Source organism: Alternaria ventricosa (genome assembly GCF_023758065.1).
Source record: "Alternaria ventricosa strain BMP 2768 chromosome Unknown scaffold_1, whole genome shotgun sequence".
Lineage (NCBI taxonomy): Eukaryota > Fungi > Ascomycota > Dothideomycetes > Pleosporales > Pleosporaceae > Alternaria > Alternaria ventricosa.
Window position 1 is genome coordinate 1,951,600 of NW_026055681.1, and position 21,705 is coordinate 1,973,304.

General features: G+C 53.4%; 7 protein-coding genes across 7 annotated transcripts; 3 read left to right on the top strand and 4 right to left on the bottom strand.

Moving 5' to 3' along the window:
* Positions 1–688: 688 nt before the first annotated feature.
* J4E93_000674 (uncharacterized protein) lies at positions 689–2,459 on the top strand (the record flags this gene model as incomplete). Its single annotated transcript, XM_049338633.1, has 6 exons — positions 689–878; positions 928–1,225; positions 1,281–1,334; positions 1,389–1,975; positions 2,040–2,106; positions 2,153–2,459. The coding sequence occupies 6 exons, from the start codon at positions 689–691 to the stop codon at positions 2,457–2,459; spliced, it is 1,503 nt and encodes a 500-aa protein (XP_049204518.1).
* Positions 2,460–6,991: 4,532 nt separating this feature from the next.
* Positions 6,992–8,034, bottom strand: J4E93_000675 (uncharacterized protein; the record flags this gene model as incomplete). The annotated part of the gene is made up of 3 exons (XM_049338634.1): positions 6,992–7,192; positions 7,264–7,859; positions 7,914–8,034. 3 exons carry the CDS (start codon positions 8,032–8,034, stop codon positions 6,992–6,994), a joined length of 918 nt encoding a protein of 305 aa, XP_049204519.1.
* An 832-nt stretch (positions 8,035–8,866) lies between these two features.
* Positions 8,867–9,674, bottom strand: J4E93_000676 (uncharacterized protein; the record flags this gene model as incomplete). Its single annotated transcript, XM_049338635.1, has 3 exons — positions 8,867–9,057; positions 9,110–9,493; positions 9,557–9,674. The coding sequence occupies 3 exons, from the start codon at positions 9,672–9,674 to the stop codon at positions 8,867–8,869; spliced, it is 693 nt and encodes a 230-aa protein (XP_049204520.1).
* Positions 9,675–12,026: 2,352 nt separating this feature from the next.
* On the bottom strand, positions 12,027–15,395 carry J4E93_000677 (uncharacterized protein; the record flags this gene model as incomplete). Its single annotated transcript, XM_049338636.1, has 4 exons — positions 12,027–12,326; positions 12,384–13,774; positions 13,828–14,269; positions 14,319–15,395. 4 exons carry the CDS (start codon positions 15,393–15,395, stop codon positions 12,027–12,029), a joined length of 3,210 nt encoding a protein of 1,069 aa, XP_049204521.1.
* A 738-nt stretch (positions 15,396–16,133) lies between these two features.
* On the top strand, positions 16,134–17,535 carry J4E93_000678 (uncharacterized protein; the record flags this gene model as incomplete). Its single annotated transcript, XM_049338637.1, has 4 exons — positions 16,134–16,164; positions 16,214–16,456; positions 16,504–17,137; positions 17,187–17,535. 4 exons carry the CDS (start codon positions 16,134–16,136, stop codon positions 17,533–17,535), a joined length of 1,257 nt encoding a protein of 418 aa, XP_049204522.1.
* A 1,001-nt stretch (positions 17,536–18,536) lies between these two features.
* Positions 18,537–20,371, bottom strand: J4E93_000679 (uncharacterized protein; the record flags this gene model as incomplete). Its single annotated transcript, XM_049338638.1, has 2 exons — positions 18,537–19,184; positions 19,235–20,371. 2 exons carry the CDS (start codon positions 20,369–20,371, stop codon positions 18,537–18,539), a joined length of 1,785 nt encoding a protein of 594 aa, XP_049204523.1.
* A 415-nt stretch (positions 20,372–20,786) lies between these two features.
* On the top strand, positions 20,787–21,512 carry J4E93_000680 (uncharacterized protein; the record flags this gene model as incomplete). The annotated part of the gene is made up of 2 exons (XM_049338639.1): positions 20,787–21,113; positions 21,171–21,512. The coding sequence occupies 2 exons, from the start codon at positions 20,787–20,789 to the stop codon at positions 21,510–21,512; spliced, it is 669 nt and encodes a 222-aa protein (XP_049204524.1).
* Positions 21,513–21,705: the final 193 nt, after the last annotated feature.

Sequence of the window (21,705 nt, forward strand, 5' to 3'; positions counted from 1 at the left end):
TGATACGTGTTGCGACTCGCAGTGGTACTTCGCATGTCTTGGCTCTATCTCCGCAGTGGGCGGAGCCATCTCTGTGGACGCAGGGTGCGTTCACAATTTGGCGTTGGGGTACGCCACGGGCTTACATAGGCGCGCCGCACATAGCAGTCTTACGCGACGGGCTGAGCTGCGCAAAGTGAGCTTCCGATCGAGCCTTGCTCGTGTAATCGATCTTAGTGCACCAAACAGAAATATATCGACCAGAGGACAGCATCCTGAGATTAAGTAGGACTTCAGCATTCTGACGATACCAAGCATGGATAGCTTCCGCCCCCAGAATTGGGCACTCCGCATAAAGAAGGGTGTGGTAACACAGCTGGTGAGACAAAGATAGCGAGACTGCGCTGCCACAATCATGCACTGCGCCAATCAGTCCATCTATCGAAAAGCACGACTGCATGCACGTCCGCAGATCGGACTCAACTGGCCCCAATGTACGTGAGCGATCCAGCAACAGCTACTAAGACGAACAGACCAGCCTGACCCGCATTCTGAATCCTTCCTTTGTCTCGTCGTTTCAGATTCGCGCGGTAGAATCAACATCATCCCGTTTGTCCATCTACAGCATCCACACTTGCAGCTCGCCGATTGATTGCTTGAATACCAGGCTCAAGTCCCACGAGACGCCCCATCGATCATACGAGCGCCAATGGCGAAGACCGACGACTCTGGATGGGCAAGTGCAAGAGCGCCTGTCAGTAGCGGCGACCATGGGGACTTCGAAAGACCAAAAGGATGGAAATACCGCAGCTTGAGAATAGGGCCCATCAAGCTTCCATGCTATGCATCGCCAGAATCGCAGTTGACCTTAGTCTCATTTGTCTGCTTCTTGTGTCCCGGTAAGCAGCACAGGATCGTAGCAACGCACAATTTACTAACTCTACGCAGGCATGTTCAACGCCGTCAATGGTATCGGAGCCGCAGGTCTCGACGACGACGCACATGCCAGCAACGCTGCGAATACTACACTTTATGCTACCTTCGCAATCGTCGGTTTCTTCGCGGGCACTATCACCAATGTCCTCGGTATTCGAGTTGCGCTTTCCTTCGGCGGTCTGGGGTATTGCGTTTACGTCAGTGCATTGCTTTGCTTCAACAAGACTCAGAACCTGGGCTACGTCGTCTTTTCTGGGTTCTTATTAGGATGTTGCGCTGGCATACTGTGGTCGGCGCAAGGTGCCATAATGTAAGCTGACCTATGAAGAGTAAGTGAGACATGTACTGACTTCGTACCTCTGCAGGATGAGTTATCCACCAGAAAAGCAGAAGGGACGGTATATCTCTTTGTTCTGGATGTATGTTTCGCCGTATCGACCGCACGAGAGACATATGCTGACTTCGTATATTAGCATATTCAACATGGGTGCTGTTATTGGTAGCCTGGTCCAGCTTGGGCTGAACTTCGACACACAAAACGCAGACGGACCAGCAGCCGTCACTGATCAGACATACATCGGGTTCATGGTTCTCACATTCCTCGGCGCCTGCCTCTCTTGGACACTCATCGATGCCAAACACGTCATACGCCGCGACGGCAGCCGAATTATCATGATGAAACACCCAACTTGGCAGTCCGAGATCTTGGGTCTTTGGGAGACTCTCCGTACGGATCCGTATATCATACTCCTCTTCCCCATGTTCTTCGCCTCAAATTGGTTCTACACATACCAGTTCAATGACGTCAACTACGCTCGTTTCAATGTGCGGACGCGCGCACTCAACAATGCGCTTTACTGGTTGGCGCAAATACTCGGAGCCGGTGTTTTTGGATTTGCACTGGATTTCCCGAACGTTAGGAGGACTACCCGAGCGAAGATTGCTTGGGTAGTCATGCTAGTGTTGACCTTCGCCGTTTGGGGAGGAGGGTACGTATTTCAACGGCAGTATCGTCGCGAGGACGATAGCCTCCACTTCGACTGGTCGGACAACGGCTACGGTACGTTTTGACTGGACCAAGCGCATGTAGGACATAAACTGACTTCGTACCTCCACCTTTTCAGGCGGCCCAATGATGTTATACATAAGCTACGGCTTCTACGATGCAGCATGGCAGACATGCGTGTACTGGCACGTCTATCTTTCCGTCGGCATGCTCTCTGCTAACCATGCTCAGGTTCATGGGCGCTATCTCAAACAACAGTCGAAAGCTCGCCAATTTTGCTGGCTTCTACAAGGGCATTCAATCAGCTGGTGCGGCTATTGTGTTCCGCTTGGACGGCTATAAGAGACCTTACATGGATATCTTTCTCTCTAGTTGGGTGTTGTTAGCTGGCAGCTTAATCGTCGCGCTGCCAGTTATGCTGCTGAAGATCAAAGACACAGTGCCACTTGAGGAGGACTTGAAGTTCACAGATGAGACCGTCGAGGATGTGCTAGGTAGGAGAGACGGTTACTTGTTGGATGAGCCCGAGAAGGCGTAGGATATTACGTCCGGACATAGGAAGGTGCCGTTCTCGCCTACATGGATGCGGCGGGAGCTACGACCAAAAGACAGTTAGCGCTCAACCATCACAATCATCAGATATCAGGCGCGAAAACCATTGACTGATTTCTCATCAATCTTTCCCCATCAAATGCGCGTACTCAGCTGTGCGGTACTGCCTCCGACTCCGTTGCGACACCGATACGCCACTGAAGCACTCTATGCCGAACTCCGGCGCCCCTCGGAATTCCACATGCGCTGCGTCGTCCATTCCGAAAGCGCTTTGAAATCAGCGCCATGCGTCCTTTCCAAATCATGACATGTCTACCAGACTGCCATGCCCCGCTTTCGAGAAGGGATCAATTTTCTCCTCCTGTGCTAGAGCTGAACAGCTCAACGTCCTTGGCACATTGGGCACAATCTGGGTCGGCGCACCCTGCAGTAAGCAAGTCGGTATGCATTTATCGTTGATATCATACAGCATCAGCGCTGAATTGATTGTCATATAAATGAAGCCCTCTGCAACCATTTGTTGCATCAGTATCCTAAAAGTATCTGCGTTCAACGCTCATCATGGCAACTGCTACTCCTCAATCGGCCCTTACAAGCACCGGCACCACGCCCGACAACCAATCGGAATTCGAGCTTGAATCAAGCCAACGATGGAACGAGCAGCCCGTGAACGAGAACGAGTCTTTGCTACCGCCGACTGATGGCGGGAAAGATGCGTGGTTGTTCGTTGCGGCTGGGTTTATGGTGGAGATGATGGTATGGGGTGAGTGTGAAGTGTTTCATTAACTACGCCTTTGCCCTTGTAGTATCACCATGCTTGCATCTCTTCCAACTCAATCCTCCCGTAGTATTGTCTAAGTCGAAACGCTTGCTGATATATCTACTAGGCTTCCCATGGTCATATGGCATCTTTCAAGAGTACTATAGTTCATCCCCAGAATTCGCAGGTTCATCTGGTATCCCAGCCATCGGCACTTCAGCGATGGGCATTCTATACATGATTGCGCCATTGACGTTTGGTTCGTTCACGCGCTGGCCGCAGTACAGAAGGAAGGCAATGGTCGCTGGTGTGTTCACCATGTGCCTTTCGCTTGGTCTGAGCTCGCTATGCACGACCGTACCGCAACTCATCGTCACTCAAGGGATCTTTTATGGTGTTGGCGGCGCAATAGCGTACTGTCCCTGTATCATACTCTTGGATGAATGGTTTGTAAGACGCAAAGGTCTCGCGTTTGGTATCATGTGGGCAGGTACAGCACTTGGTGGCGTCGTCATTCCGCTGTTGCTGCAGTTCCTTCTCAATCGCTATGGCTTCCGCAACACGCTACGCATATGGGCGGGCCTACTCTTTGCAGTTCTTCTACCCGTCACAATCTTTATCAAACCACGGCTGCCTGTCTCGGCAACTACTAGGTGTGGAATTACTTTCACGTTCCTCACGAACAAGACCTTTTGGGTTCTGCAGTCTGGCAACATCCTGCAAGGCTTGGGGTTCTTTGTACCATCCATTTGTAAGTGTCTTTGTACGAATTACATGCGAGAACTACACTGACGTTTTGCTAATTTAGACCTTCCTACATACACCAAGGCACTGGGATTCAGCAGCACAGTCTCCGCCGTTCCTCTCATTCTCCTCAATGTCGCCGCAGTCATTGGATCCGTTAGTATGGGAAGCATCATCGATCGCACACACGTCACCACCGCCATCCTCATCTCCACCATCGGTGCCATGATCTCCACTTTTCTGATCTGGGGCTTCAGCACGTCGCTACCACCATTGCTAATCTTCTGCTTCACATACGGACTCTTTGCAGGCAGCTTCGCGAACACTTGGCCTGGCATCATGAGAGCTGTGCAAACGAGTACGGGACAGATGGAAAGCTCCATGGTCTTCTCGTTCTTGTGTATGGGTAGAGGTATTGGGAATATTGTCAGTGGGCCTATCAGTGAGGCATTGATCAAGACGGGAACTCTTGGTGAGCATGGATTGTATGGAACGCAATATGGCAGTTTGGTGGTTTGGACGGGGGTTAGCGCTGCGCTTGGGGGTGTAAGCATCATCGGAAGGAGAGTGGGATGGCTGTGAGGGAGCACGGAGCACGTCTCTTAATGCTGGGCTTCAGCCGACCGAAAGGCAAGAACATATAACATTGACAACGAATGACGATTGATGTTACAAGAGCAATGCAGTAAACCTTTAAGCAGCTTAAGCAATCCCTCAAGTCTTGTCACCCTCGCCGTCGTTGTCCTGGCTGTCCTTGTGCGCCCGCTCTATGCCTTATATGCTAGACCGAAGTACCTCGCCCTGTGCCCTGCCTAGGGTCTACGTTAAGACATGCGCGTGTTTTGCTCCGCCGTTAGTCTAAGTAAAACTCTTCTGCTTACAAATAGTGCGCGCTGTAGGTAGACCTAAGGCAGCAGAGGTATCCGTAGCGACGGAGAGTGTGCCCATAGCGACAGCGGAAGTAAGGCCCGTGGTGCTGGTGGCGGTGAAGGTCATGCTCATGCTGGGAGCGGAAATTCCCGGTAACGATTGCGCCCTGGAGGCAGACAAGCGCCATTCTACTACACCTGATCTCAGTCTAGAGTCGGAGGATGAATAAGCAAGGGTTGTTATCGGTCTCTAATATATTGACGAAGTAAGCTCTGCAGATAGTCGAAGGGGATAGTGTTCCTATACATGAACAGGTAAGGAGATTGCAGATCCGAAAGATTTTGGAATACAACGAATTGGCCAAATCAGCGAAACCGCCTCCACTAGCGTTCATCGCAAGTATGAGAATAAGATATAGAACCCGATTGAGCCCGACGTATGTGAGGTCGAGGCTCAGACACGAGTGACTGCTTGGAGGAGGAATGGTGCCAGCGCCTTAAAATCTCATTCACTTTGTCGTTCCTTCTTTGCTGTCTTCGCTTGCGTTTAACTTCATCCCGTTTCTTTCCTCACAGATGGCGACTCTTCCGCAGTATCCCCTATCTTGTTCGTGAAACATAACTGCTCTCTCCCGTCAAGCAGGCTTCTTGACATCAACCTTATCAAACTGCGTCGACGAAAACAACACCCGTGTAGAAGTCTTGTGCCTCAATCCATTACCATCACCCCCTTTCCCAGGCTGATCGTCTTTACTCCTTCTCCCCTTCTTCTTCCCCGCCCTATTTCTTTTATCTAACGGCGAATGACACACGATTTGACTCGTCGGTCGATGAAGCGCGGCTTCGAAATTTGAGTGTGTCGAGGAGTTGTATCGCGGTGTTGGGAGTTGCATGGAAACGAGGTCTTCTTCCGATTGAGTTTGTTTTGAGGATCGGGTTGGTTGTGTAGAGAGCTTTGTGGGTTTAAGGCTGGACGTCCATTTCTTTAGTGTTGTGCTGAAGAGCATTTTGTGCGCTCGTTCGACGCGTTCGTCGTCGCGTATCGTAGGATTCGGGCGCGTCTCTCGCGCCCACGGTGTTGGAAGGTCTAGCGAAGGTGCGGTGCAGAGTAGGAAGCAGCGATGCGAGCGAAACGATCGAAAGGGACATTGAGCGACATCATATCATAACATATGCACCGATATAACGGTGATTTTCGCCATGACTACGGATGCGTTGCTTCCCTAGCGAAAAGCGGCAATCTCCTTACGTGACGCGACGTGTGACGAGCCATGGATGCAAACCGCGCCGCACAAGAGTCGTTCTTGCATACCCGGTAGCTCTTCGGCAAATTCCACGAGGCCATAGCCAGGTTCCTGGAACTCGCTGTAAACTCTATCTCTCGTACAAGGAAGTTCCCATCGCATGTTACAGGTCTTGGGGTGAGAAGAAGTAGAGTTTGGTGCTGCCCGTTAGTTCTACGGACCAATCCACATGTTCGCAGCGGGACTGCGGCACAATAGCGGAACAACGCCCGTCGGCCCCGACCGTACCTTCTCAAGTTGGTTGTGCAATTTCATGAGTGGTTCCTTCGAGTTTGTGCTCAAAGCATGTGGCTTGCAGGCTGTGGCATGAATCTTGGGGGGATGCGGCACGGCTGCCTTTGGACAAGGGTGCGTCGGTACCCGACGTAATGCACAAGAAGGAGCGAAATTGCATCCGAGAGGATGCAGCATCCAGACTACATGGGTATCTATTTTGTATGTAGTCAGCATGATGATGGAACGCGTTACAGACAGAGGCTGAGTAAGCTCAATATGTGAAGTGCATTCAGAGGCTGGCTGAGTGCTGCGGCGACCTTGTGGTTTCTCAAGGGGTCGCACCGCAACAATCTGCGGACCAAGACCGAGCCAAGCTCAGACGCAATGGCGGTGTTGTTATCGACGCGTACTAGCCAAAGACAGGAACACTACGAAGTCGATAGTTTCGCACGCGCATACAGATAGGCCGATCTCCCAATGGTACGTATCGCAAACTCTCCGTATGCACACATGAAACATTGGCTAAAGATCTGAACAACGTCTTCCATCAATGATGGATCTGGGCTTATCGTACAAGCTCCACCATCGCAATTTCTGGGGATGTTCGTGAAACCAAGAGCGCTTCTTAGCTGATCAATCGCATCGTGACCTCGACCGTAGCAAATGTGCCCGCCGAGACTGGCATAGCCCTGAGCAAAGTCGGTCCAATACCCCTCCAAAAGCCACCCAAGCCCTCGCCCTTGTACGTCTTCGCGAAGCAATCCCTCATACTTTTGTACTTCTGATCCTTGCCGAACGCATCACTCTGCATCTTGCTCTTGATGACCTAAGAGATGGTTGTACGAAGTCAGTATATGTCTCACGTGCACTTCGTACATGAGAGAATTTTGAACGTACATCGAAGGGATAGCTGCTTATCCACAGCACTTCGCCCGCAAGTCCACCATACGCTGCGACCTTTAAAGTAGAGATCTCCTTCCGGTCAATTCCGTTGCGTGCAGCGTCTGCGTTCATCATGTACTCAAAGGCGGTGAACCAACAACCGTAAGCCTGTGCTTCACGCATGAATGTGACAGCTGTGCCCCGGTAGACGCCGCCAAGTACACCTTGGTGTGCTGAGAGTTTGCGTACGCAGTCGATCGGGCCGGCATAGAGACGGTTTGCACCGTGAGGTTGTGTTTGCAGTCTTATACGAATGTGCTCAATGGGGCTGGATAGAACGGTATTGGCGATACCGGCGAATGCACCGGCGGCATAGTACTGTGAGTATGATAATTGGCCTTTTCCGGTCTTGGCCTCATTGCTGGCTTCGAACGCACGTCGTGCATAGTGGAAGCCACCGAATTGGATGGATACACAAGCTCCGATTCCGATGAGTGGTGTCAGTGTACCCTTGTAGAAGGCGAGGGCACCTTCGTTTTGGTAGATTTTGGTTGCTGCGTCCAGGGCGCCGGAGTATTGTGATGTTGTTTGTAATCTCACTTTGACAATGTCTGTCGAACTCCGAAGTCAGCATATGTCTCACACGCAGTCCGTAGAGATTTTACCAAAAGGTTGGCCTATCAAGACTTGCGCGACTCCTCCCACTGCACCTGCGAAGAGGTCTTTGAGTGTTCGAGAAAGACCATCCTGAACTGGAAGCTCTTCCTCAATATGAGGTTTCGACATCTTGGTCCTGCTCTTGCGCTGTTGCCAATATCTCTTCTTGCTCGTTGCTCTCTTATCTCCGTCAACACGGACCCTTTGGAGGGGTAGTTACGACGTCACCGGCCTTAAACGCACTGTTTGCGCTCCTTGCCTGAGTATCGACAGGTGCAGGATGTCCCTGTAGCTTTTTGTTGGTATCAACACTTGGATGCTATTGCGAGGGTTTTCAGAGGTACCCAAGGGCTTTACAGGCCAATGGCGTGCTCGTGCACAGACGCGCTAGTGATGCCTTGGATAGCCGACGGGGTGGTTAGCCTCAAAGCGGTCATCGTTCGCACTACATCCTAAAGGTACAGATCGCGATTACTGCTGCACTTGATTATCGATACAGAATGTAGAGCCTTCAGGTAGAATCTGCAAAACATAACATACGGAAAGCTTTCAATCCATCTGCAGTATGCGCTAGCTGATGTGTATTCTGATTCAAAACTTGTTAAGAATTCTTTACAGTATGAAATCAACAATGATGCAAGGAAATATGCAGAAGCAAGATGTGAGACGCTGTAGAAAATGAACAAGACTCAGACAGCCGCCCGGTATATCCCATGGTTTCCCCAATCCCGCTAATCGACATATCCATGCCATGCGTATACGAATGCTTTGCGCCTGTAACATCGACGCATATATACAAGTCAAGGAAACAAACGGGAGAGCAAAGTGTGTAGAAAACAAGCAAATCGTGCTTCATGTCCCATGCCACATCTCAGCAAGCCCGTGAACGAACGAGATGTCCCCAGGCCATTGGTGAATGCCTGGGGACTCATGTGCAATGCGTAGCAACATCGCAATGCAACTACCAGCACTTCAGCCTCCTCCACCAGCTCTTTTTGGGTTCGTTCTCATCGTCTTTCTCATTATCTAGATACGCCGCCGAAGAGTTTGGGTCGCGGTTCGGATGCGATTGAAGAGGAAGGGCGGCAGTTCGGTTCGCAGGGCCGTCTCCAGCAGTGAGTCTCCGTGCTTCTACTACACGACGTACGAGTACTGTTCATCTTGTTAGCCATGTCGCAGCTGTGATCTGTGATGCAAGCCTTACGCGCAAAAGTCTCCTCAATGTTGACCATCTCTCTTGCACTCGTCTCCATGAAGCCGCACTTTCTCCGCCTCGCCCACTCGAGACCCGTCTTCGCTTCCACCTGTCTCTGGCCCTGTAAATCGCACTTGTTGCCTACCACGCACTTGATGGGCGGTATCTTGCCATTGTCTAACCGGTTCTCCGTCTCCATTTCTATCATCTCCATGAAGTAGTCGAGCGCATCGAGCGAGTTGGCAGATGTTATATCGTAGACGAGGAGGAAGGCATCGGATTGCAGGTTCGAGGCGGCCCAGAGACCGCGGTATTCTTCTTGGCCGGCCGTGTCCGTGAGCATGAGGTAGTAGGGGACGCCATCGACGGTTCGGGTTACGGAGTATGAGTCTTCTGGAGGGGAGTTAGTCGCGTGAGGCTATAGTTTGCGATGAACACGCGCGCAAGGGGGCATACCTATTGTAGGGTCGTACTCAGATGTCCATTGACTCCTCACAAGCCGCAGTGTAATCGAGCTCTTTCCGCATCCACCGTCACCGCACACCGTGATCGTGATTCTGTTATTCTCGTCCATTGTGTCCTCCTCTTGCGCTTGATTCTGTATTTGCGATTGTGGTTCCTGTGACGTGTATACGCTCCCGTTCAGGCGGTATTCGTGTCGTAACCGGATCCGTTTCGAGTCGTCAACTCTCGTGGGTGCGCTTGTCGCAAACCGTCCTTCCGAACCAAGCACTCCCTTTTCTCGTGTCCCGTGGTTCCACGCAAACGCAACCGTATCAAGTTCCCGCGCAGATGTGTATGGTCCTGCAATTCGCGTTCGGAATGTGTCGTCGGAATAGGTGACGACTTTGGCTGAAGTCCGACCAAAAGTAAACCCACGACAATAGAAACAAGAAAAGATATCGCGCGCAGGCTTCGCAAGTTCGCGTTATCGTCGCAGCGATCCAGACAAACGAAGAACCAGGAAATGCAAAAGTACAAAAAGGCAGAGGCAGCGCAGCGCAGGCGTTCCTCTCGTATGTGTAATACCGGAAAGCCAACCAACAAATTAATGAAGCGAACAGTGCCCCCAGCAGAACGGAACGGTCCCTAGTACTATCCAAAGCCGCACAGCGTTAGAAATGAATCAGGCATGAAGCTCAACCCAGCCTAGGACTAAGTGAAAAAAAGAAATGAAGGACGAAGATCGCTTCCAAAAGCCCAGCCCGTTACCTCTTTTGCGTGCAAGTATCCGGGGACCATGTCCCCCATCGGCTCTGCTGCGCGCGCAAAGTTTCGGTGCGAAAGAGGGCCACAAACCCTTGTACCCTTGCATCGCGCGCGCCGCTTCGACATGTCATGGCACGCACCAAGGAAAACCCACAGACATCAGAGCCCAGATAAGGCGCTGCCAGAACGCTCAGGCCGCAGGGGATCGAAGGATCCAAAGGATCAAGCCCGGAAGACGGCCCCACTTGTTTGATTGGGAGGCTGGAGCGGGCTTGGGGAGGGGGGAACGAGGGAGGAAGTCTGCCAGAGCCCAAGCCATGTGGGTAACAACGTGCGATGGATCAAAGTTTATTTGCCATGTTGAACTTTCTGCGTTCGTCATTGGAGCTCATGGCCACGGTTCTCGATGCCGAGGCACACGAAGTTTTTCCCACCTCCAACTACCGCTCTCGCAATACCCAACCCAACAACTCCTCACGAGACCTTGGTTAGGCTCAGACGAGAGCCCAGCGAGTTACTCGGCTCATCCTTTTCCCTAGGCCCCCCAAATCTAGATGCTATCCATGGAGCGTAATCTGCCATGTGTCCAAGAGACTTGGAACTAAACCCAGTGATGCCGGGGCTAACTGTCCGGGAACCTGCATGCTGCCCAGCTTCCTTCCTGCCAAACCCCCTGTTCGGTTGTGTTCCTCTTCCTGCTTCCGTGGAACACATGCAGCGTTCTAGCGCCACATCACGCGCATTCTAGGGCTACATCCAACACACCCTCCCCGGCCGTGTCAATGTCCCACGCGCCTGTCGCAGGTTGTCAGACTACAAGCGAGGACAAGGCCGACGTCAGCGTTGTGGGTTGGACTTGGGATGCCCGTTCGTCTTATCGCTGTTCGCTTTCACCGCCAAGCCGCGCAGTTGCGGTGCGCCTCGTACAAACAAACAGCCGTGCAAACATACTAAAGTACGCCAGGCATGGGCAGACGGGCCTTGTCATCCCAATTAGTGGTTGGCGTTATGATCCGACTTGACGTATGACAAGTGAGGCCACACGACGCCACATTGCGGCGTCGATGGATGGTCGCGTCGCGTCACTTCGCTTCGAATCGTAGGCGAGCGAGCAAACAAGCGAATTGACGGGATGTGCGAGCGGGGGAGAGATGCAGAAGAATTAATGGGTCAAGGGCGACGTTGGGGTTCGGCATGACGCTCCAACCAGGTCATCGCAGTCGTGATCCACTATTCATTTTGACATGATCTGATCTGATGTGACACATGATTGATTGATTGATGAGTGATACCGTCCGTACGCGTGCGCCCCACGCGATCCTGATAAGCCATCCCATACCGTTGCCAAACGTCGTTGATATATACAACAGAATAAGAAGACACCCGATGAAGTGTGCCCAAGACATGTACATGCAGATTGCGCCTCGTCTCTCAGCCTCCAATTTGTAGAACCTGCGGTCGAAAAGCTCGACCACACGCCAAACCCTTCCCACGTTGTTGACCCAAGTCGTAAAACATCAAACAGATATAGAAACAAGAAAAGATGTGAGTCTAAAAACTCCCCCATGAGAAGCTCGCTTCGAGCAAGCGAATGTGAAGTTCGTTAAAGTGAATATAAGTAATGGGGTATCGTTTGACCAAAGCGGAGAATGACACGAAACAGGAGAGAGAAACCGCGAAGAAGAAGTAGAGAAGAGGACGTTCAGATCTGTCGTGCTCATGATTCCGGCTCCGTCACTTCATCGATCGACGGTGGGGGAATGAAGCCTTGCGAAGAAGCGACTTCCGTACGTGGCGCCTTTGCAGCATGCGACTCAGTGATGCTACCTTGTTGCGGCGAACGTTTAGTGGAAGTCGCCATTGGCGAAGGGAGAGTAGACTGTTGTCCGCTCTCCGTCTTCGTATGAGGAAGGATAGTCTGATGACTGGAGTGGCTTGTAGGAAAATGGCGTGGCGAGGCGCTCTTTTTGCTCTTATCACTGGCCGCAGACGACGTTCTAGGTGACACTCGTCCTTGCTGTGAGTATCTCTATTAGTTTGATTCTGAGGACTGGGGGTGAGAAGATCGACCTACCTGTTTAGCCCACCGCAGTCCGCACGAGTTGCACAAGTCGCGGTTGCCCGATGGACCTCGCCGCCATTCGGGCGTTGTTCTTGTATGGCAATTCGCACAGTCCTTCTGCATCTGACCTGCGCCCTTTCTGCGCTTCCTCTTCTTTTTGGCGGCCAATAAGCTCTGAACCTCTTCGGCCAGGTATCGATTTCGCTTTTCCATTTGTCGGAGCTCGTATTGCCAGCTTGTGCTTCGCGTCGTCTTCAGTTCGTCGAACACGTTGTCGTCTGAAGCAAGGCTTTGGTCCTGATGTCCAAGCTGTAGACCGTTGTGCCCAGCAAATGTCGCAGGTGATTCCTCGGTTGTGATGAAGAGAGGATTTGTGTTTGATGTGTTTGGCGTATTTGACCCGGTGTGACCAGTCAGAGATCCTGCGGCGGGCGATGCCGCCCCTGACATCTGCGTGTGTACAGAGTTGTGAGAGTCGCGTTCATGCTTGGTGTTCGTGTACATTGACGGGCGGCCAGCATTGCTGTTCCGCGAATACTTGAGGAGTCGCGTTTGACCAACCACAAAGGTGGGTTTCTGGCCCTCGATTGCGTCTCCGGGGTAGATGGTCGTGAAAGCCTGGAGGACCTGACCACGCTTGTTGATCATTTCGTGCTTGACTTCACCTTTCCTGCCACCTCTGGCAAGTTCAAGGATACGGCCGAACTGGATCTTGGACTCTTGGCGCATAAGAGATTGTATGCTTGTGCCCACAAGCTCCTCGGGTTGCTTGTCGAGTAACTGACGTACGTTGGACGAGACGTACAAGAACATGCCTGACGTAGACATCTTGGTCCAAAGTTCGTTGTCACCAACGCCTCCGGATTCGCGTACAATAGCCTTGCTTAGAGTATAGACAGGGCGCTCGCGACCCACAAGGATGATGCATTTCCGGCCCTTGCCTTGCTCCGTGTGAAGGGAACCGTGACCTTCGAACCACATGTAGCCGCTTTTCTTTCGCCGTATCCTAAAGACGACATTGACCGATGCGCCGTTTGTGGTTTCCTTCAACTCTCGTGTAACCGGGACGATGTCGCTAGGATGGCAGACAGAAGACAGGGCAGTCCCGACAAGCTCACTTGGGTCGTACTCTAGTATCCTGTTGCTGGCCGGTGACAGGTATAAGAATAGCCCCTTCAGCGACAAGACATGAACGACGTCGTCGCTGTTCTCAAGCAGGACCTTATCCCAAATACGTCTTGTCATCTCTGAGTCACCGCTACCGCTGTAAGCAGCGAGAACGTTGGACACCTCATCTTTGGAAATAGTTTGACCTTGCTCGGCTGCTTGTGGCTTGTGATGGTCGCTGAAAACGTAACTGGGTATCGACATTCCGCGTTGGTAGTTGACTCGGTACGAACCGTCTATAACATGATCAGCTCACACACGAGGTGTTGTGTTAGATGCGGAAGCCCACCTGAGTTCTTGTTCGTCATGGCTCCAGGCTGCTCGACTAGATCGACCTGGAAACCAACGAAGAATTTCATCTTGCCGCCAGGCTCCCAAGCAATAGGGATCATAGTGAGCAGGTTCATGAACGGTTGACCACCTCTTCGGTAATTGATCAAGCTGATCTGTGCTTCGGCACGACTCTCGATCATGTTCTTGAGATAGTATACCGAATCGTCGTCAACGTAGTTGCGTTTGATACCCGATTCTACCTTGCCGTCAGGTGCTTGTAGGAAACGGCAATTCCGCCCGAGGATCATATGTCTCGTGTAGCCGGTCAGTCGTTCGAAGTTCTCAGAGCAGTAAACAATGGGAATGTCGTCCAGCTCGGCATCGCAAACGACGAAGGCGCACGAAAGATCGACTGAACCGATGTCGATCTGGGGTTCAGGTCGAGTAGCTACACGCATCTAATGGCATGTCAGTATGTCATTCTCGATACACTGTGTCGGTACGTACCAGCACTCCAAGCATGTCAAACCCAGTCGACGAGTACGCGTTCTTGAACTGCGTTTTCATGTGAGGGTTGTTCGTCTTGGTTGACGGAAACCCGCCGGTGGGTGCCTGCCATGGAATCTTGAAATCTGAGAGTTGCTTGTTCATGACCTCTTTAGACAGATCTTGAGCAGGGTCCTGCGCGACGGGTTGTTGGTTCTGCAGTGAGGCCAGGGTCATTCGCGTTGGAACACTGTTGGAGGAATGGTGTTCACTCTGGGGCCGGGAGTGGGACCGCATGCTGGACTGGTCCTGGCTGGTCGACCGACTGAGGAAGCTGGATCTGCCTGACTTGACCTCTGGTGTGTTGTTTAGCGACGGGCGTTTGAAATGGTCTTGGGTCTGCCCTGACGGAGTGTTGTCTCCTTGGGGAGCAGCGGGCACGGGTCCTACAAAGTCCTGGTTGATGGGCGACTCCAGCATGGGTGTGTTGAATTGGCTGCCTGGAAACATGTTCATGTCCATGGGCGTCATGCTCATCGACTCGTCCATGTCCAAGGGCATGTTCATGCCGTTCTGATACGATCCCATGTCCAGATCGAGAGAATTCTTCTGGTGCATAGGCGAGGCGTAGGCAGAGCCAGGACCGCCCATGGTCGGAAAGGGAGAGGCCTGGCCTTGGAACTGGGTGTTGATGTTGAGGTCGGCAGCGGGCATTTGGTCATTCTGGATGTCGGCCGTGGTGCGCGGAAAGGCGGTGTTGTTGCGCATCATGTTGTCCATGGCAGCGGTTGACATGTCGAATTGGAAATCGTCCATGTCTCCGCCATTGGGATCACCGAAATTCATCATGCTCAGCCTGCGCGTGTCGGGGCTGCCCAGATTCATTTGTTGTTGTTGCTGCTGCTGTTGTTGGGGCCCTCTAGCGTATACGGGCATACTCCGGCGGCGGTTGTCCTTGTCGTTTTGCGCAACGATGGAGTCCAGCGACTGGCCCTCGACCATGTTGAAGCCGTTCATGCCGTCCCCATTCATATTCATCATCATGTTCCCATTGGCGGCCGGGTTGAAGGGCCGGGTGGGATATGGGTAGCCATTCATGGTGGCGGCTAGGGCGCTACGGGCTCAAGAGCGGCAGGAGCAGGCAGTGTCGTCCGGCACGGGGTTGTAGGCATCCACGGGGGTGGGCGGCGCCCGAGGGCACGGCGATGGTGCGCTATCGCTTGTCTCGCTGGTGATGTTGGAGTCGCGGCGGCGGGGCGTGCAGCGTCTGACAAGCGACATCCGGGGGCAGCAACAGATGGGGGGCTCCTCAGCCGCAGGCGCAGTGCAGCAGGACGGGGAGTCGTCTGGGGCAGATTGGGCGGGTGAGGTTGGGATGCGAAGAGCGAGCATGTGTAGCGTCAGTGGAATGCGCTAGGTGCCAAGCCAAAAGGCCGCGTGCGGGATAGCTGCAGAAGATGACGGAAGCATGTCAGTGGCTTCACGCGAGCAATTATTGGGGGCAGCCCGGGCACAAGCACTCTGAGCACAGGCGGAGCGGCATGGGATAAGCAAGAGGCGAGCGACTCTGCAAGCAGGGACCAGCTATGGTATTTTGCACTTTGCCATGCTCTGCCCTACCGGTGGGACCGATGCACGCAGCCCCCCTCGCTGCGGTCCTGACTGGCACACATGATCTGACAATGACGGCAATCGCCTGAGGCTGGTTATCGGTCTGACACTGGAGGATGGGCGTGGCCTGCAGGGCGGCCCAATGCGGTTAGCTTGGCGGGTGCTTGGCAGTGCCCCGGCTCGAGAGTTTTTGGAGAGACAGCGCCGACTGCACGCGACGGCAAAATGATATTGAGGAGCATCGCAGCGCGCAGTGGTAGGAGAAGCCAATGGGAGATGATTACACATACTAACACCATCTACAGCCCCCCGGGCACTCGCTCGACACTCCCGCCAGCCGTTCCGCCCGCTGCAGCGATTTCTCTCCACCGAGACCGAGTCGATCGAGGCCGCTACCGACAACAGTCTCAAGCAGATCCAGTCGATAGAGGCCCAGCTCAACACCCACCTCCAGCAGCCCATCCCCTCCGTCGACCCAGAGACCCATGGCACCTCCGAGTCCGCCTCCGACGATGTCGCTGAGCAGTACTACATGTACAAGCAGCAGTGTACGGCCGCCGCCCCATCCTGACTCCAGCCTGCTGACGATCCGTAGCCAAGCAGATGGGAAACCTAGGAACCCAGATTGAGCCGCACTACCAACCGCACACTCTCCTGAACCACCCCCCATCGCCCGCCGACGTGACCCTCGAACTGCTCCTCGCCTCCGAGGCCCACCAAGGCCATGTCACTTCCCTATGGAACCCCGCAAATGCACGCTACATCCACGGCATACGGCAGGGTGTTCACATCATCTCGCTCGAAGTCACTGCAGCTCACTTACGGCGGTCCGCCAAGGTCGTGCAGGAAGTTGCGCGGCGGGGAGGCATGATCTTGTTCGTGGGCACACGCGACGGACAGGACAGGGCGGTGGCACGCGCTGCCGAGCTAGCCAAAGGATACCATCTATTTGAGCGCTGGATACCGGGAAGCATCACCAACGGCCAGCAAATTCTCGGCAGGTGCAAGACCAAGGTCGTCAATGAGTTTGACGAGGAAGTTCCCGGCTTCGAAGATCAGCTCTACGACCGCTCCGTCCTCCGACCTGACCTGGTCGTCTGCATGAATCCGCTCGAGAACTACGTCCTGCTGCACGAGTGTGCGCTGAACAACATTCCCACCATCGGCGTCATTGACACCAACGCGGACCCCACCTGGGTCACCTACCCCATCCCTGCCAACGACGACAGGTAAGACGTTTCTTACCAGCAGCTACTGTTTCAGGCTAACACACCACAGTCTACGCTGCATACAAGTCATCGCTGGCGTCTTAGGTCGTGCCGGAGAAACCGGCCAAAAGCAACGGCTTGCAGCCGCCGCTGAAGGCCGCATCACCTACCGGCCAGCACAAGGCTTGACATTAGCCAGCACAGATGTGGATGCCAAGAGCGCAGAAAGCGTGAAACCCGAACGCAGATCTGTAGGACGGATGGGTACGAATGTCCCCCTGGAGCAAGTCGACGAAGCAGCGGGACCGATAGACACGGGTTTAGAGGATGCCAATGAAATGGCCAACAAACTAGACGAGGTGGCTAACCATGAGAGCCATCGGACGAGAGAAGGCAGAGATCTCAAAGTCACCTCATAGAGCGTTTGTATAGCATGTAAATCTACAGTACGAATATTATGCACAGGATCAGGTCTCATCTTCACGCGCACGCTTACTCATGCCGTGATTTGTGTTCAGCTGTTACGCCTCAGGACCACACCAAACATCAAACTATCGAATTTGAGCGCCGTATCTCACGACACCAACTTCACAAGCGCGCATCCAATTTAAAAACACCAACAGTAACCTTTGCACACCAAACAAAACACCATCTCGTATAACATTCCCACTTCTACACACACAGATCTGCAAGATCTCCACGGCACCTATCCGGAACGAGCCTGAGCTCTTTTCCCCCGGAGCCACCCATAGCAGCGCAGCGCACCCGGCCAAAAAACACCCCGACGTTGCGATAAAGCCTGGCCATTTGCAACCGTGCTAGCAGCACCACGGAACATGCAACCGTCCGACTAACCCTCTAGCTCAGACCTAAGAGCCGAGCCGGAAAAAGGAGAAAAAGCACATACCGAGAGTCCCAAGGGCAAACAGAAGAAGCAAGCGTCACATTTGCTCCGATGCAGGAACATGACGTCAATTGTACTAGTGCATCGACCGCGATCGGAGACTTGGGCCGTCATCGAATGAACAGTGCCCACGCAGGGAAGCCCCGTAGTATGGGGCGCGCATTTCACCGGAGAGGATTGAAACGTAGTGAGGCGGTAAAGGAAGAAGGGCAAGGCAAAAGCAGGCGGTGTGGGGGTTTTAGTACTTGGTTGGCAGAAGGCGAATGAGAGATATTATTAGGTAGGGGTTAAACTGCAAGTTTACGAGACGAAGGCTATCGAAGGGGATGGGATGTGGAGTTCTATACAGAGAGTTTGTTTTCAGGACGACTACACATTAGAGCGATGGTGTGCTAAACCGGCCGTTGCCAACCAGCATACTGAGTGCCACGAAGGAGAAAGGGGTTATAGCTGTTTCGAAGCGTGTGCCAAAGTGTTGAAGGTGCTGTACCGCCGGAGTAGCTGGGCTTTCGAGTCCTAGTCGAGATCGTCGGCGCTGGTTTCTGTTGCTTTTGGTGCTGCGGCTGCGGCTGCGGCGGGCTCTGGGGATTGGCCGTAGAAGTCTAGTTTGCCTTCGCTCTGGAGGACGCCCGTACGGTCGTACAGTGAGCGTGCTCGAACATACGGGTCCAGCTTCCAGTAGTTCTGCCTCAGCTGTTCGGCAATGCTATCCCTTTCCTTCCTCTTCTCGTCGGCTGGCGCACCATCACCGGCGTGTACCCACTCGAGCACGGAAGTCTCGTAGTTGTCGACGATCTGTTGCCTCTCGCTTTGCAGCTCCTGCTTTGGTTTCTCTTCGGTCATCTTGTCGTTCTCACCAGGCACGGGCTCTGGGAACTTGTACTCCCACTTCTCCTCTCCACCCAGTTCAGTTGGGATCTGCGACTTTGGGATGTAGTTGCTGAGGTCGTCGATCGTCTTTGCAAAATGCACTTTGCCGGCGACGACGGGGTCCAACCAGCCTTTGACGATACTCCACACGGCGTTGAAGACCCAGGGCGCTCTGTAAACCAGGACGGTGCCAAGCGATTCGGGGTAGTTGGCCTCGAAGCACTTGATCATGAACTTCACCGGCGTGTAGTCCATGTTGGCCATGGAGAAGTCGGTCATGTCGAAGACGATGGTCTGTATTCGGTCAATCATTGCACGCAGTCCGAGGAAGAGAATACACTTACAGCTGTGTCAATCGGAGGCCTCAAAAGCATGCGTGCGGTCTCAATGGTGTAGACAGTGAATCTCTCCAGACTTTCCTCCGTCTGCTCGCCGGCTTTGTGTAACCTCGCGCGCACAAAACACATCGGCCTTCCTTCAATGTCCAATCCGTGTAGATAGCTCTTGCCCATGCGCAGCTGTGTCAGGAAGTCTTCCGCGTTCTTCTTTGTCTTAGCATCGTCGTTTGCGGTCTGCGCAGCGGCGAGCTCTCCGTTCTTCATGATGTCGTCGTCGACATGCATCTCGTTCAATCTCCACTGCATGGTAGAGATCATCATGACTAGCGCCTTCTCCACGTCCCATTTCCTTGCGCGGAGGAATCGGAGAAGGAGAGCATCGGGGTGGTCGTGCTTGACCATCATCCAGAAGGTCCTTCGCAGCTCCTCTGGGGGGATGTTGGCGATCGCTGCCTTGAACTCTGCGGTCTGGCCGAACTTGTCGTCATCAGCGGATATTGACAGCCTGCTAATGTCTGACGGGGTCGAGCCTGTCGACGCTGTCGACGCCTTGTCGTCTGCGCCCTTCTCGCCCTTATTCCTCTTGAACACGTTCAAACGGCTCTTCTTCTTGTCCTTCTTGCCGTCCGCTGCCGCCTCACTTGTGGTCGGTGATGCGACCTCATCGACCGTGCTCGCAGCTTCCGACCCCGCTTCCACGCCGAAAACCTTCATAACGATCCCCCATAGCTCACGCAGCTTCTTGTCTTCTTCAGGTGTGAGGGTTCCCGGTCGCCCGGCGGGGGTGTTCGGTGCCATGACGAGGTACGAGTCTGTGAGGTCTGCGGTGTTGAAATGAGTCGGGGTGGATTTCCTGGCTGTCTTGGGCTCTGAAGAGCTCTGTACGAAGGGAACGAGGAGCACGCCGCCAATTGCAATGCCAGCGACTATTCCTACAGTCCACAGGTTGAGTCCGCTTGTCTTGTGAGGTGCCGGTGCCGTGCTTCGCCGACTGTGATGTAGTAGGTTTGCGCGTGTGACCGGATTCGTAGAGCTATAGGGGGCAGGTGGGGCGCCGCGATACTTTGGGTTATACACGGATAGTTGACGCTTGGGTGTAGAGGTGTGCAGAAGTCGTCGTAGGGGCTGTGCGCGAGGCAACATGGAAAGGTGTCGGGTCGCTGAGCTGAGCCTCGTTATGGCAACTGCTCGCGTCTGCTTAGTGTGACGTCGGCAGAGCTTTCCGGATACGTCGGACGAATATGTAGCCGCGATCTACGTACAGAATGCAGCAGCGGGACGCCTTAGAGCAAGCTGCGGGCGAGGGCGTCCTGTGATAATTCGCTGAATGCAAAGTATCAGAAGACGTACAGAGAGGCGTACTTTTGGCAGCATCATCGACGGATTGGTCTTAGCGCGATTGCCCTGCGTGTGGGGTACTGTTTACTTCGTATCAAGCTCCCGAACTAGGACCGCGTTTCAAGATCCCAAGAGGCGTCACAGTACCAATTCGGCCAGACTGCAGTTGCTCGACCGTGCTATCGGATTTATAAGAGAAAACATCTACGACCGTGCAAACATGGCGTCCACAACACCCACAACCACGCCCTCGTACCGGCGCACACGCAGCAAATCACCACGATCACGTCCGACCACGCCCCTCCGCCCGTCTTCCCGCTCCTCATTACGCGATTCATCCCAACGCGGTCGCGCTGCTTCGGCATCTGGCAACGCGCTTGAAGGCTTACAGGATGGATTCGCCGAGTTGAGCGACGCCATGGCAGATCTAGAGCAAAACTTCTTGCAGTTGCAACTTATGCACGAGAGCCTGGCACGATTCTCCGAGAGTTTTGCGGGGTTCCTGTATGGAATGAACATGAATGCTTTTTGCGTGGACTTCCCAGAGGTGAGTGAGAGGAGATCTAAGAGAGGACACGGAGTGATACTGACGTGGGCATAACAGGCTCCTGTTCCGGAATCTTTCAAGCGCCCACAGAATCAACCTGACCAAGGTGCCGCAAACCTGAATCGCTCTCAAGGCCCAGAAGATATGGAAGCAACGTTCCTGACGACCGACACTTCCTTCGTCGACAACCCGCCGAGCAGCAAAATCCACTCCAAATTCCAGAACCCACAAACACCAGCACCTGCTACGAGAACAAGTGGCGTACCTAGAGGAAGAGGGGGAATACCACGAGCGGGTGGGCGGGGAGGTATACCTACACGTGGCGGTGCACCTAGAGGAACCAGGGGCGGTACAGGCATAGCGAGAGGTGTCGCTGGACGGGGTCGCGCAGCACGTTGAGACCACCGGACAAATCTATGGTGATGTCTCGATGAGTCCAATTTTCATGGCAATGAGGAAGCCTTTTCTATGAATGTTCTATTATCCCACATCGTGTAGGGGTTCCATGGCTACATTGCTAACTGTGGTGCAACCTAGTATTAACTTCCAGAGTCGCCATCCGTCTATTACTACCATGATCCATGCGTCCTAA